The sequence below is a fragment of the Zootoca vivipara genome, chromosome 6, assembly GCF_965207765.1.
Source record: "Zootoca vivipara chromosome 6, rZooViv2.hap1.1, whole genome shotgun sequence".
NCBI lineage: Eukaryota > Metazoa > Chordata > Lepidosauria > Squamata > Lacertidae > Zootoca > Zootoca vivipara.
The window spans coordinates 2,940,901-2,955,551 of record NC_142589.1 but is presented as its reverse complement, the minus strand read 5'-3'; the positions used below and the strand labels follow the sequence as shown (position 1 = coordinate 2,955,551).

The 14,651-nt window shown below is 43.6% G+C and overlaps 1 protein-coding gene across 1 annotated transcript in view; it reads left to right on the top strand.

Moving 5' to 3' along the window:
• The window catches only part of GPAT2 (glycerol-3-phosphate acyltransferase 2, mitochondrial), an 86,540-nt gene that overhangs the window by 37,472 nt on the left and 34,417 nt on the right, over positions 1 to 14,651 (top strand). Inside the window, exons 5-7 of the mRNA XM_088671431.1 lie at positions 5,741 to 5,881; positions 10,495 to 10,594; positions 12,570 to 12,706. Of these exons, the coding sequence (XP_088527557.1) occupies positions 5,741 to 5,881; positions 10,495 to 10,594; positions 12,570 to 12,706 (378 nt within the window). The remainder of the gene's footprint in view (positions 1 to 5,740; positions 5,882 to 10,494; positions 10,595 to 12,569; positions 12,707 to 14,651) is intronic.

Sequence of the window (14,651 nt, the reverse complement as noted above, 5' to 3'; positions counted from 1 at the left end):
TGGATGCGGTTTAGATTTTTTCTACTTGCGAATTTTTAGATAGGGTTGCTTCGACTTACAAATTTTTTCTCCCAATGCATTCCTATGGGATTCGACTTACAAATTTTTTCGACTTACAAATGTGTGTTCAGAACGCATTAAATTCGTAAGTAGAGGTACCACTGTATCTTGTTTTGTTTAACGATTCCATATTTCTGTAATCACGTAGGAGGCAAATTTTTTGCATATTGTTCTCAGTTATAATATTTTGAAGCACAGTCCTCTTTCGATGACCCCTCCTTTCTCTGCTGATGTTCTGCTGATTCTTGCTGTAAAAGGCTCTGGGCTTCCATCCAAGGTTGAAGTTAATTAGCGACGCCTATTGTCTTTGATCTTTCTGAATAAGCTGATGTTTCAAATGTACTGTAGGGGTGTACTTCAGGTTTCCCCATAAAAAACCACGCCAGCTCTCTAGGACCCTTGGACAGCTGGCAGGAATCCAGAGTTTACTGTCACTCTCTTTTCAAACCGTATGTGATAATATTCCATGCAAGCAAATGCAACTTTTCTAAAGTACATCCCTTTTGTAGTTCAAATAAAAAGTATCTCTAACCTCCCTCCGGTAAGGGAGACTGCTTTTCCTTTTCCTTTCTGCATCGCAACTGCTGTTGTCGCCATCTTCCCTCCTTGGCCCGAGCCACTTTCATATTTGATCTTACTCTGCCAAATTTGATTCGGGCTCTCCACCGAGGAATGTAAGCCAATACATCCAATTAGTTTTGCGCCTCCTGCGTTTCCTTTGGATAATTAATTCTTTCTTGGTGAGGTTCACCAAATCATGAAATAGCAGATATAACGAAGACAAAAATATGGCAGGCGCTCACCTCATTCATCAAAACGCCAAGATGAGAGTCTTTTTGAAGTCCAGAGCTTGGCCTCCAGCGATCGTGTAGTTTAGCAGATTTTTCTTTTACCTCTTTCCAGAACACGCCTGTTTTTTTTGTCCAAATCTTTTTAATTTTTTTAAAACAGGGATTCCCGGCTAATGAGACTGACTTTGGAGAGTTGCCAGATTTGTGCCTTGGACATCACCCAGTGTCCCTGCCTCCACATCTTGTTGCGGAGCGCAGATAACGGACGATCTGTGGGTGGTGCAGCCCCCACCCCACCCGGGGAGGGGGGTTGGCAGAGCTAATTACCCTCATATTAACTCTGATTTACTGGCATGGCTGGGAGTCCGATCTCTTGGGAAACAGCCATATCTCACCGCCGGAAGCCGGATGTCTCCAAGTTAGGTAGCATTTTAGTAGCCCCCATGGCATTGGCAGTGAGAAGCAAACCCACCTGTGCTACATCTGCCGATGGGCTTGGCAGTTCAGCTGGTAGAACATGAGACCCTTAATCTCAGTGTCATGGGTTTGAGCTCCACGTTGGGCAAAAAGATTCCTGCATTGCAGGGAGTTGGACCAGCGCTACAGTTCTGTGATTTCTATGATCTGAGAAAAAGCTGTGTGTGTTGCATGCCTACTGGCTAGCATCCATACCACCACTTTCCTTTCTAAACTGGCTTGCGAGTGCTCCAGTTGGAGAACAGCCTTTACCAAAGGTGTCATGAACTTTGAAGACGCTCAAACCCAGATCGAAAGGGAGAATCGTGCTAAGAGGAAGGCACGTTTGGCAAACCCTCACCATGATAAACTCCTGCCCAGAAACCTATGTTCCCACTGTGGAAGGACATGTGGATCCAGAATTGGTCTCCACAGTCACTTAGGGACCGTGTTCATGGAAGACAATCTTACTGAGAGCCAGTGTGGTGTAGTGGTTAAGAACGGTAGACTCCTAATCTGGGGAACCGGGTTCACGTCTCCGCTCCTCCACATGCAGCTGTTGGGTGACCTTGGGCTAGTCACACTTCTTTGAAGTCTCTCAGCCCCACTCACCTCAGAGAGTGTTTCTTATGGGGGAGGAAAGGAAAGGAGAATGTTAGCCGCTTTAAGACTCCTTCGGATAGTGATAAAGCGGGATATCAAATCCAAACTCCTCCTCCTCCTCCTCCTCTTCTTCTTCTTCTTCTTCCTCTTCTTCTTCTTCTTTTTCCTCTTCTTCTTCTTCTTCTTCTTCTTCTTCTTCTTCTTCTTCTTCTTCTTCTTCTTCTTCTTCTTCTTCTTCTTCTTCTTCTTCGCTACAAGTGATTGCCAAAGAAGAAGATTCCCAGAACAGCCTACAACTTTAAAAAAAGAGAGAGTAAATAATAGCTTCTTTGTTAGTGTAGTATACAGACACTGTTCATCAGACAAAATGTATCTGACATGTTCACGAATCTTTGTAAGAAGAATTTATAAATGTAGGTACACAACTTTGAGAGGAAAGCAACAACAGCTGAAGAAAAGGACAAGACCTGAGATCTCATGTTTGACTTGTAAGACTGTGCACATAGAGGTTTGCAAAGCCAGGCTCAGCTGTGCGTGAACAGCCTGTTGTGACATCACATCCATTTTTACCCTTACGTGCAAAATTGTGTTCCGTCTTCCCAGTTTTTAGAGTATGGGGCTTCCAGAACATTCCATCCACAACACAGTGAAAATACTTAAGTTCATGTCCACACACTTCATGTTAATTAATGGAGAACAATGTCCATCTGGTATACACTATCACATAACCCCCAATATAGATGCTAAAATCATAGGAATAGCCTCACTGCTAGACTAGACCAGAGCCCTATCTAGTTCAACCTCCTGTTTCCCACAGTGGCCAAACAGGTGCCTCTGTGAAGCCTACAAGCAGGTCAACTGGAGGTGGCATATAGCTATCATGGCCAGTAGCCTTCATATTTCTGTTTTCCACGATTTGAATCTTACCTTTTGTTCCCACTGCCCTTCAACACCGCATTGTGGCTGTGAATCCATAGGCTAACTGTGTGCTGTTAGAAGAAGTCCTCCACCCCACCTTCTTCACACACAGCCCAATTTTTATACCTAGATCATGTCCCCTTGTATGTTCATGTTGTGAACAGCCCTGAGATCTAATTTGTTGTATACAAATCAAGGGCGTACCCACCACTGGGCAAGTTAGGGCAGCTGCCCTACTCTAGAAGCAGGGCTGGTGGGCAGAGGCGGAGCACAGCCCGGCGGAGCGCGAGTTCGCCATTCCCGCCGCGCCGCACCCTCCCTCCAGCTCCCCGGTGCGCCCTCAGGCAAGGCCAAGCGCGGTGGGGAACCAGGGAGCGCGGCGCGGTGGGCGGGAACGAAAATCAGAAACTGTCTGTTTCCTTCTTGAACTTCTGGATCCATGGAGTACTTAACCTGAAAGTACTCAACCTGAAACGTACTTAACCTGAGGTATGACTGAACAAAAGACTGCTGAGAAGTAACTGCAACTTAGGTGTCATTTGAGGCAGCCCTTCAGAGTTCCAGCGCCCCTTTCCTGTCTCATGTGCATACTCAAGATTGTTTAATCTACATTAGTTACCTTTTGGGAACATTTTAGCTATCCAGGCAGTTTCTGATTTTCTTAAAGCCCCAAACATTCTTCCTAGCTTACAGACCTCTCTACCTACATGTTTGCATGTGCACAAACACAGGTGGACCATCCTCTCATTCAGTTTTGAAAAATCTTGCTGTAGTGCTTCTTGACTCTTGGGATAAAGACAGAGGAACTGTATTTGGAAACCAGCTGAATGTGAATGCACACACTTCCCCATCTGTTTTTTGAGGCTGGGTGGGTCATGCGTTCCTCTGGGGTCAAATAAAGAATTGTACCAAGCAGTGGTTAGTCTGCAGTGGTTCTGAGTTAATGTGGAACAACCAGGCACCGTAGCAAGGGCTGTTCCAGTTATAGGCAAGCACTCTTGTCTAGATCCTTCAATCTGTACCTACATGGCGCTTCAGCTCTCCTTTCCCCCCCTCCCCCTGGGTCTCTTCCCCTTACTCCTCTGTAAACTACCTGCAAGTCTGTCTTTGATGTCAGGCTGCTGAGCTGGGATGACCAAAGCATTTTGGTGTGCAAAGCTGTTGGAGGTGTATAAGGCTACAGCCCAAGACTTGCCAGTGATAACAGAAAAGCATATATAAAAATGCTCCAGTAGAGTTTTTTCAGGCAAAGCTGCTGGGATTCCTTGCAGTCTGAGGGCGTTTTTTGACAAGTGATGCTGAAAACGCTTCTAAATAAGGATTGTGTCCCTTGTGAATGGTTAATGTACCACAGAGGGTGGGAGAGAGTGTCATAAAAAAAATCACTGTACATTCTAACTTATATAGGTTTTTACTAATGTAGGAAATGTAAAGGGGAAAACACAAGGTTTTCTGAACCAGAATGCACAGCGTAAAAGTTCACACAGCCTTTGTGAACTTGCATATGTAAAAGAAAAAAGTCCACAGGGGAGGTACACCCAACAAAATACGTAGCTCACAGCGCTAGTACTGTATAAAAAAACTTTGCAACAAGTGCATTCAGTGTTATTTAAATCACAATGCCTGATTCAGAAATAGAACAAAGGAATGCCATAATATATCACAAAGTATTTTCAAAATGGAATCTATTGTGCACATACATAGTATTGGTCTAATGCCTTCCTTTCTTAAAGCTGATGCTCCATTTTGTAGGACAGTGAAATATTTCTGGTTATCAAGCTCTTTTCAGCCCTGACTTTTCAGTTTCACAGCAAAGTCCACAATACATTATTATTATTATTATTATTATTATTATTATTATTATTATTATTATTTGCACCCTTTTTTATTGTGCCGAGGCACAATATTGTTTTATTAGCAGAGGCACAATATTTTTATTGGCAGAGGCAGAATTTCAGGAAGTTTCTGAGAAATCAAGAGTTCCTTCAAAGTGGACAGGACTGTTACCTTACTTATTTGGTTGTCAACAGGATTCTGTAAGGCAGCCAACAATATACAGTATTTTAAAATACAGCTTAGGTCCAGACTGATTGAAAGACCTTATAGGAACCTGCGCAGGTTTTGAGATCTTGGGGGGAGGGCTTCTATTGTTTCCACCACACTCACAGGCACACTTGGAGGGAAGCAGAAGGAGGCCTTCTCGGTGGTGGCTCCCAGACTCTGGAACTCCTTCCTTTGGAATTCTGGCTCCCTCCTAGTTGTCCTTCTGCTAGCAGGTGAAGTTCTTTTTACCCCAACAGGGTTTTAGGAACTGAAACTGCTTTTAATGAAAGGGCTGGTGCCATGCTGCTTTTATTGTGATTATCAGATAGATAGTTTTAATTTTATCTGTAAGCCACCTTGATTCCCTGTTAGGGGAAAAGGCGGGATATAAATAAATATGTAACAGTAATAATAATTACAGAAATAATAATAAAGGTTAGAAATGCCCATGGTTGTATACACAGAAAAAGAGAGGTTGGCATTTGTATGGCACATACATGGGAATTATCCTTCCTACAATTCTGTATCTTGCTCTTACATTCACTTGTTATTGTTTGCATTAATATTATTTGTATCCTGTTGTTCTGCTTTAAGTGCCCAGAGCAGTTAATGAGAAAGAAGAACAAATAACTTAATTTGTAATTTCATGAACATGACCAAGAGCTGGGCTCGTAAAACAACAGCCAATCATAATGCTGACACATTCTTGTATCCAAATTTCAGTTTATCAACAAGTTTTAGAGAGAGATGTATTTGTGTTCTGAAATTTGTGCATAATCTACAAGTGTCCTTTTTGACTGTCTAAATCCTTCATCAAGTGCTCATTGGAAGAAACACATATATTTGTATTCTCCTTTTTGTCCATCAAGGGTACAGGACATTGTGTGTCAGAAAGTGCCTCAGAGCAAGGGGGATGCGCCAGAGACCAGCATGCCAGTCCCACAGTGGATGCAGAGAATTCACAGCATTCTCTGCCAGATCCAGTCCTCTGTTTCTCCTCTCCTACTGAGGTATGGGATTGCAAAGGAGGGGGGGGTTAAATGGGTAGGTGTGTATGCTTACAGAGACTGCATACCATACATTTCAAGCACATTTCCCCTCTCTCCTGGGAAATGTAGTATGCCCCTCACAGAGTTAAAATTACCAGTACCATTAACATACTACAGTTCCCAGGTTTCTTTGAGGGTGCGAAGGTGTTTTAAATGTATGGTGTGTACGCAATCAAATATGAAGTTGTGGAACGTAATCTTTGGCTATGAACCACCTCTCTCTCATTTTAAAAAAGCTCAAGACAGGTAACAACAAAATTGAAATGAATTTAAAAACTGTAAAGCGCCATTACAAAAACATTAAAACATTAAATATAAGAAATACAATACACCAGGAGCAGCAGTTCAGTGCACTGAAACCACAGCAAGCTTAAATAATCATGCCATCAAAAACCTGCCTTCCAAAAGACCATTAGAGAGGGAATAAATAAAAAAATAAAAATGGTCCTGTAGCACCTTAGAGACCAATGAGGTTGATGGACTTCCATTTAATGCTGCTCAATGTGGTGCCTTCCATGATTCTAGATTCAGGTTAGAGAGGGGTTAGACGTGACTCCCTGCGGTTCCCTTTCCCCCTTCCCCAGCCCAGTGAAAATATCCAGGGCCTGCACTCTCATTGGACAGACTAAGGCAGTTGCCTCCGGTGGCAGATACTAGGGCAGCAGCAGTGGCAGCTTTCCAGCCATTCTTCTTGTGACCCCTGGATGTTCACCTCTGTTGGAGGTCAGAGGTATGTGTGCCAGGGGCCTGTGTACCACTCTGCAAAGTAACCTGCTACCCTCATGTGGCAAGAGGACACTGTAAAGTTGCCAGTTTTGCGGGAAGATTAACCTGCAACTCCAGTAAGTTTCTGTACATGGAATGTGAGGGAGTCATCTTGTCCATTGCCTCAGGCAGCAAAATGACTTGGACTGGCCCTGTATCCATCTTTGATATACAGTGGAACCTCGGTTTACGAATTTTCGGTTTACAAACGCCGCGGACCCATCTGGAACGGATTAATTCACTTTCCATTACTTTCAATGGGAAAGTTCGCTTCAGTTTATGAACACTTCAGTTTATGAACAGACTTCCGGAACCAATTACACCCATGCTTCGGGTTAAGTATGCTTCAGGTTGAGTATTCCGCGGACCAGTCTGGAACGGATTAATCCACTTTCCATTACTTTCAATGGGAAAGTTTGCTTCAGTTTATGAACAGACTTCCGGAACCAATTGTGTTCATAAACCGAGGTACCACTGTATCAGTTGGCTTGCTGGGATTCATTAGTAACATTTTTAGAGTAGACAGCCAGTTCTGGCAGACTGCTGACTCAGGCCTGTTACTGCCCCTTGTGACCCAAATAATGCACAGTAGAACCCACCCAACTATCCCTCATAGCTGCAGAATGCAGATTGCAATCGATAGTGGCAAGCAAGAGGGTTTTCAGGATAGCCTGTCTGCCACCACTGTGCTCATGGAGAGTGCACTTGCTGCTAAACTTCTAAGGGACCCCACACTTCCTGGCAACCTGCTCTGAAAACCACTTTGCTAGAGGTTTTAATTTGCTGAGTTTGGGAGATTTGTGAGTCATACCTTTTCTGCACTGGCTCTTGACTCTCCTTCCATTCTTGTTGGGAGTATAATGCTAATATTTTCCGCCGAACCCATATTTTGCAGCTTTAAAAAGAATGTACCCTTCTTAGATCTTCCCCCACCACCCCCAAAAAAACCACATGGTGAAAATAATATATTTCTATAATTCAAATGTATAGTTCTATCTTACTCACCATGCAGGAGTGTGTTCACTACTAAATCTGGGGATATAATTTCTTGTTGCCCATTACTTCTAGAATTTTCCCTAGGCTAAAGAGCAAAGAGGTCATCCTGTTGGTGTCTTGAGGTTAGCTGTCCTGGTAAGATCCTGGGCTGAACTGCAGCAGGATCTCACTTTGAGATTGTAGGATTTTGATCCCAGGTTTTCATTTTGCATGTTGCTGAGGGTAGATGGGAGCTACATTGCCAGTAGGTGCCTGTTTGCATTGTCCTTTCTTTGCTTATGGGTTGACTACACCAGCATGTGGCTGCCTTACCAGTTTGTCTAGGTATTTTTCACTCCATAAGACACACTTTTTTCCTCCTAAAAAGTAAGGGAAAATGTCTGTGCCTCTTATGGAGCAAATGCTGGTACCTGGAGCCAAATTGCCCAGGGGCGAAAAGCAGATCTTGCTTGTTTTTTGTTTTTAAGAAAGAGCTAAAGGCTAACAAGAGGGAAAGAGGGTGTTGAAAGGAAGCAGCTCAACAGCTGATTGCAAGAGATCAGGGAGGGAGATAAGGGACCTAGCTCCCTTCCCGGCCCCTCCCCTTGCTCAGGCCTCCATTGCTGAATGTTCTGCAGAGGCAGGCTGTTTGTTTCCCCAGCAACATGTGACTGGCTGATTGGATTATCTGGCTGATTAGATTATCAGAAGCTGCAGAACTGTGAGTTGAACAGGATTTTTTCCCCTTTGCAAAGTAAACTCAAAATCTTGGAGCTCCTTTAAAAAATGGGGTTTTTCCTCTTTGCAAAATAAGCTGATCCCCCCAAAACGGGGCTTTCCCCCTTTCGTCCTCTGAAAACTAAGTGCATCTTATGGTCAGGTGCATCTTATGGAGCGAAAAATACGGTAATTAGATCTTCACTGTAGCATTGAGTTCAGTGGAAGGATCTAAAGAGCCTGACGTTGTCAACAACTACATCATGACCACTCTTTATTATGGTGAAAGATCAGAAAACAGCCCTGAAGTTTTATATATATAAAAAAGGATTATGACACTGTGATTATGTAAATATATTGGTCAGCAATTACTGTTTGACCTTGCAGTGGTGCTGTTGAATGACTTTGATGCTTCATTTTAAGGAAGAGAGGGAATCTTTTGGTGACTGAAAACCTCGAGCAAGAGATTAGGGAAAGGGTTTTCCCCCTATATTTTATTTATTTATTTGAATGATTTATAGCCTTCTCTTCATCAGGGTAGATTACAAAATAAAAAACAACAACAATCAGAACAACAACCACATTGATACATAAACCACAATGAAATGCAAAAATAAAAATAAAAGAATTTAGATAAGCACAGTTAAGAGATAGCCAAAAACAAATCACAATACACCCACAGCAGCCAGGCTATATAGTCCGTGTGTGTGTGTGTGTTTTTTAAAGAAATCAGTACCATGTAACTGTACAGTACTTTGATATAGTACCCTTGAGTGTATTTAAAAATGGCTGGGAGATTCTGAGAAAGGATTGATGCAAGATTTCCCCCCCTTATATCAATGATCTTTTGGTAAATCTTTGCTTGTTGGCTTGTGGTTTTTAAAAAGAAAGTGAGGGGGTGAGAGAGAGGCAGCGAACTTCATTCAGGAAGTCCTTTGAAACCTACAGATGAAAACCACAGTGTATAAGAGGCTTCTTATTAACCCAGCACCTTTCATCAACTTCAAATTAACACAAGTTAGGGACTAATAGGAAAAGCAGCGGCCGTGAGTGCATGCAGTTAACTCAGAGAAAGGGATGATTAGCTCAGAAGTTCTCCTTCCCTGTTTGGAGGGGGTGGGGGTGATGATGGGGAATGAGCTGTTTGGCATGATTGTAGGTGGGGGTGCTGCTAACCATAGCGCTTTGGGGGGGGAGAGGTAGTCTTTGATGAGAGAGAGTAGCTGCCCAGCTTAATGGGAATATTTTTTGGGGGGGGGGCAGAGTTTTAGTTTTCCTGTTGCAGTTACGAAATGCATAAAACATAGACTTTTAAATAGCTGTGACCATCTTTGGGACCATGCCGAATCCCTACTTACTTAAATCAGATCAGAAAGGAGAAACCTGTACTGTGTCAGATAATTTCCTTTTTCTTCTTCTTTTGTGTCAAAGAAATCATAGATTCTTGTCTTGTCTTGTATTTTTAATCTCTACAAGTGGTACCCAGCCACGCGTTGCTGTGGCTCATCCCTGTGACTCCACCCCACCCTGTCCCGACCCATGACCCATCCTGACCCCTTCCTGCCCCCATCCCCAACCCAGACGAGCACCTACATCCACTCCCTGCAAACCTGAGCTGAGCTGTTTTGGAGAGGGAATCTTTTCTAGCTGCAGTACCAGTGGAGTCGCCGCTAGAGGGCGATGTTTTGCAACCTGTTTTTCTGTTTTTTCCAAAAAAGCATGTTTTTACCTGTGACAGGTGTGACATTTGTATAATCTAAGTTTATATGAACACTCCCATACTGGACCGCAACGTTGTGTCAAAATTTCAACTCAATCAGTCAAGCAGTTTCGGAGCAAGCTGAGCACACACAGCTTGGCATTTTACATTTTTATTTATATAGATACAATGTTAGGTGCTCTAAGAGTTGAATAGTGGCAACAATAATCTGTCCTAGAAACCAGTAAAGTACCCTGGAAGAAGGCAACAGAGCTGTGGTTGCCTTTCTCCCCTCTCCCCTCAAAGGCTTTGATTCTATGTGCTCATGCCACTTGGAGCCTCTTAAGAGTTGTAGTGATGCTTGCATGCTTGCTTGTTGCTTTGTGGGTTTTTTTAACCACTTCCTCTCTACCTTCAGGCTCATCCACTGGGCTCTGCTAAAACTTCTGAATCAAATGTTTCTTGGCGTGATAATCCACAACGGGCAACTGGAGATGGTGCGCAGGGCTGCTGAGGTGGTAAGGGATGCTGTTTCCTGGGTGGATGCAAGAGGGTTTCCCATTCCCAGCAGTATTGATAGCTTCATTAACGTGTCACTCCAAAATTCCAGACCTCCACCCAAACTGATGCCAAAGTTTAGTGCCAGTTTTGTGTCGCCTCCCAAACTGAGTAAGTTAATGAAGCTCGTATAACTGACCTCACAGGGAAAAAAATATATAATGTGGGGACCGTATTTTGGGAATGCAAATGGGCTTGGCAGGATGCTAGCACAACATGGGAGTGCCTGGTTTTTATTCCCATGTTGCCTTTTGCTCTGACAAGTCCTGTACATGTGCATTCCTTTTTCTTTTTCTTTTGTTCTTCATCTGCATGCAATCTCATTAACTCAGAGTAGATGATAAAGGCAAGAGCAAAGCAAAAAATAAAATAAAATATGGAAATAATGAGTGGGGAAGTAGAAAGAAAAAGAAGAAAAAGAGAAAGATAAAATAAGATAAAAGAAAAGAAAACCTTAGCAAAAAAATTACATGCAAGCATCTTTCTTCTCTACTTTTTGTTAAACATTTTTTTTAGGTTAAGGTGTCTCAATCATTCATTTCCATTCCCACGAAAAGCCCAAGATAGGTTCTCTATTATTGATAAATGTTAACCATATTCTTTCTTTTAACTTTACCTCTATTAATTCCCACCACCACTGCTCCATATTGAATAATACTAAAAAAAATCGTCCATGTCTATATTAAAGCTTCTTCACTGTAATCACACATTGAGTCCATATTATTTTTATTTTTCAGCACATGTCCACTTGTTCATGTCTAGTTCTGTGTGTTCAGTTCCATTTCTTGTTGTATTCCACTTCTGTTGTGTTATTCCATTTTTTTTTCTCATTATATGTCTGCTAGTTCATATCCAGTTCCATGTTTTCAGTTCCATTTCCAAATCTCTTTCTCTAGGACAGGGTTTCTCAAACTTGGGTCTCCAGCTGTTTTTGGACTTCAGGCCTCATCATCCCTGACCACTGGTCCTGCTAGCTAGGGTTGATGGGAGTTGTAGTCCAAAAACAGTTGTAGACCCATGTTTGGGAAACCCTGCTCTAGGACCTTCCATTTTCCTCCCCCCCCATATTTTTCCAGAGGCAATACCATAATTCTAATAGCAACATTCTTTGAATTTGCTCTAGGTTGTATGCAGTCCTTTCTCTCTGCTTAACACTAAAGAAAGGCTAGTACTGAAATCCCAAAGCTGCTCCTGTGCATTCCTGAGTTTCTTGATCATTGAGTACCTAACCTTTGAGTCCAGCTAAATGTGGGCTTTATTCCTCTTGCTTTTATGATGGAGGTTTCATTGCAGGTATTGCTGGCCAGGTGCCAGTCACAGCCTTTCAGCCTCACATCTGCGGTATGAGGGTCATGATGCTGACCTGCAAAGAAAGTTTCTTTAGTGTTTGCTAAACAGTGTTTCTCAACCAGTGTGCCTCCAGATGTTTTGGGACTACAACTCCCATCATTCCTGACCACTGGTCTTGCTAGCTAGGGATGATGGGAGTTGTAGTCCCAAAACATCTGGAGGCACACTGGTTGAGAATCACTTTGCTAAGAGAATGTCTGGGAGGAGCCAGCCGGGTGCCCTCTAGATGGCAACTACCATCAGTGCCAGCCAGCACAGAAGTTGTAGTTCAAAATTTCAGCAGGGCAACAGGTTGGCTAAGCCTGCTCTAGAAACCTGTTTAAGTGATAAGTATTGGGTTTTTAAACATGGTTAAGCATACTTTCTGCTTTTTAGAAGAAAATGAAGCTTTTATTTTGCTATCCCTACTTATGCTATTTTAACTTCATGAGCCATGTGTGGTTCCTGAGCCAGACCCCTCCCCCCACCCTTTCGGGTGCTCTGGTGCCTTTTTTTTTTTTACACAAAGCTTTTGCACTCTGCCCTCTTTGGTATATTGTGTATGTTTGCTGTTGCTTAGGACTGTTGTTTTTCTCTTGTCTCCAGCCTGATGTCCCTGTGGTCTTTTTATCAACCCACAAATCTCAGTTGGACAGGCTTTTGCTTCAGCTCCTCCTCATCTCGCAGGGCCTAGGCACACCCAGGGTCACTTGTGAATACAAAACCTATCCTTCAAAGTGCAGGTAAGATTTCAATTTGGAGTGCATTTTGAGATATGAGAACATGTTTTTTCCACACATTTTTCTGGGATTCCCCCCCCCCTTTCACGTTCAACCTGCTTGAGGGTATTTGGATTTAGTTTCATTCCAATGTGCCATTTGCTAAGAGACTAAGCCAAGTGAAGGTTGGAATGTGAAGGTTGTGTTTACAAGAGAACCACGAGAGAAAGGCGTAATGACACATAGGCAGGAGCTATTGCTATAGCTTGTGAGGACGAAGGAAGGAAAGATAAGAAAAGTTTCATTCACACTTTCGCTTGTGCTGTGCCCAGGGGCATAGCTAGCTGCTCCAGCACCCAGAGCAGCAGGGGCATGGCGATCCGCCCACACGGGTGCCGTGGCGATAAGATAAGATAATCTTTATTGTCATTGCCCCCCTGCGGGAACAACGAAATTACTCGGCTGCTCCATCCACGCACAGGGGGGCAATGACAATAAAGATTATCTTATCACCACAGCACCCCTGTGAGTGGATCGCCATGCCCCTGCCGCTCTGGGTGCCAGAGCAGCTAGCTATGCACTCCCAGGAGAGACATTTGGCTCAGGCATGCTGCGGGCCAGGCTGCATGGTAAGCGACGCCCCCTGCAGTGTGCCATTTTGTCACCCCCCTCAGGGATGACACCTGGGGCGGACCGCCCCCCCCCCGCCCCCTTTCCTACGCCCCTGGCTGTGTCTAGGAAGCATGGGTCTGAAGGGTTTTCCCTTTGCCCTGCTCCTTTCCAGGGGAAAACCCACTTCTTAGCTTCTCAATCATGGAAAACCTGAGTTGCCTTTTTGCTCTGAGCACTAAAGAGTGGTTTTTCCTGGGGAAAAGCAGCAGGACAAGAGGAAGTGTGGATCAGCTCAAAATTGCTATGCCTTGTGCTTAAACTAGTATAAACTACTCGAAGCAAGTATTGCCATAGATGGACCTAGCTGCCCCTTTGCTTCCGTTTGCTTGCTTGTGCTTTTCCTCCTATTTATGTGCCACTCCTCAGCTACTTGCTGGTTGAGGTTGTGTTGCATCAGCATTGCAATGCCTAAAAAGGTGCCCTGATAAATGTCGTCTAGTTTCTATTTGGCCATTCCAGGCTGAACCCACAAGGTATTGAGTATTGAACCCCAATATTTTCCCAATAAAGGCGACTTCTGAATCTGACAAATACGTTGTTATGCTTGAAACACGAACTCCCTCTTGGTCTGAAAAGGCAATCACCCAGGTGGCCTCCTGCCTTTGTCGCCATCTGACAAGGCCCTCTTCCAGAAAGAGTTTAGGTGGTGGAAAGAGAGAGGGAGAGATACTCTATTAAGGAAAGAAAGGTCCATGGTGGGAGAATGGAAGGAGAGACTCTGCTTCGCCACCTCACCCTGAAGTTTAACCTGGAAAGGAACCCAACTGCCCCCCTCACAGTGCAGCCCCCCCCCATGCAGCTACAGAGGCTTGGCTTTCAAGGCTGCAATTGTATAGTTGCCAACCTAGTGCCCTCCATCTGTTTTGTACTACAACTCCCATCATCTCCAGCCAGCCATGGAGGGAACAACAAGTGACATCAGGGTGGTGAAGAAAGGTTTGAAGAGTCTGACACTGGTAGTGTTTCTGAGCAAGGCCTTTCCCACTTTTGATTATCTCCCCTTTCTCTGCCCCTCAGTTTGATTCCTTATGGAAGTTTCCCTTCCACTTGTTCTCAGTTTTGCAATTAGTGTGGGTGGTTCTGTCTTGAAAAAGCTTTTACCACTTCTGCTGATGCTGAGTGCCGTTTGGCTCTAATAAATCAGATTTCTTAAGTCTTATTAAATGAAATAACAATATTTTAATAATTTGTGGAATTTGCATAATTTGTTCTGCCCACAATGAACTTGCGGAATTATGTTTTCCATCTGGATAGATTTAGATATATGATTCTTTCCACCCAGACCTTTCCGTCCCCC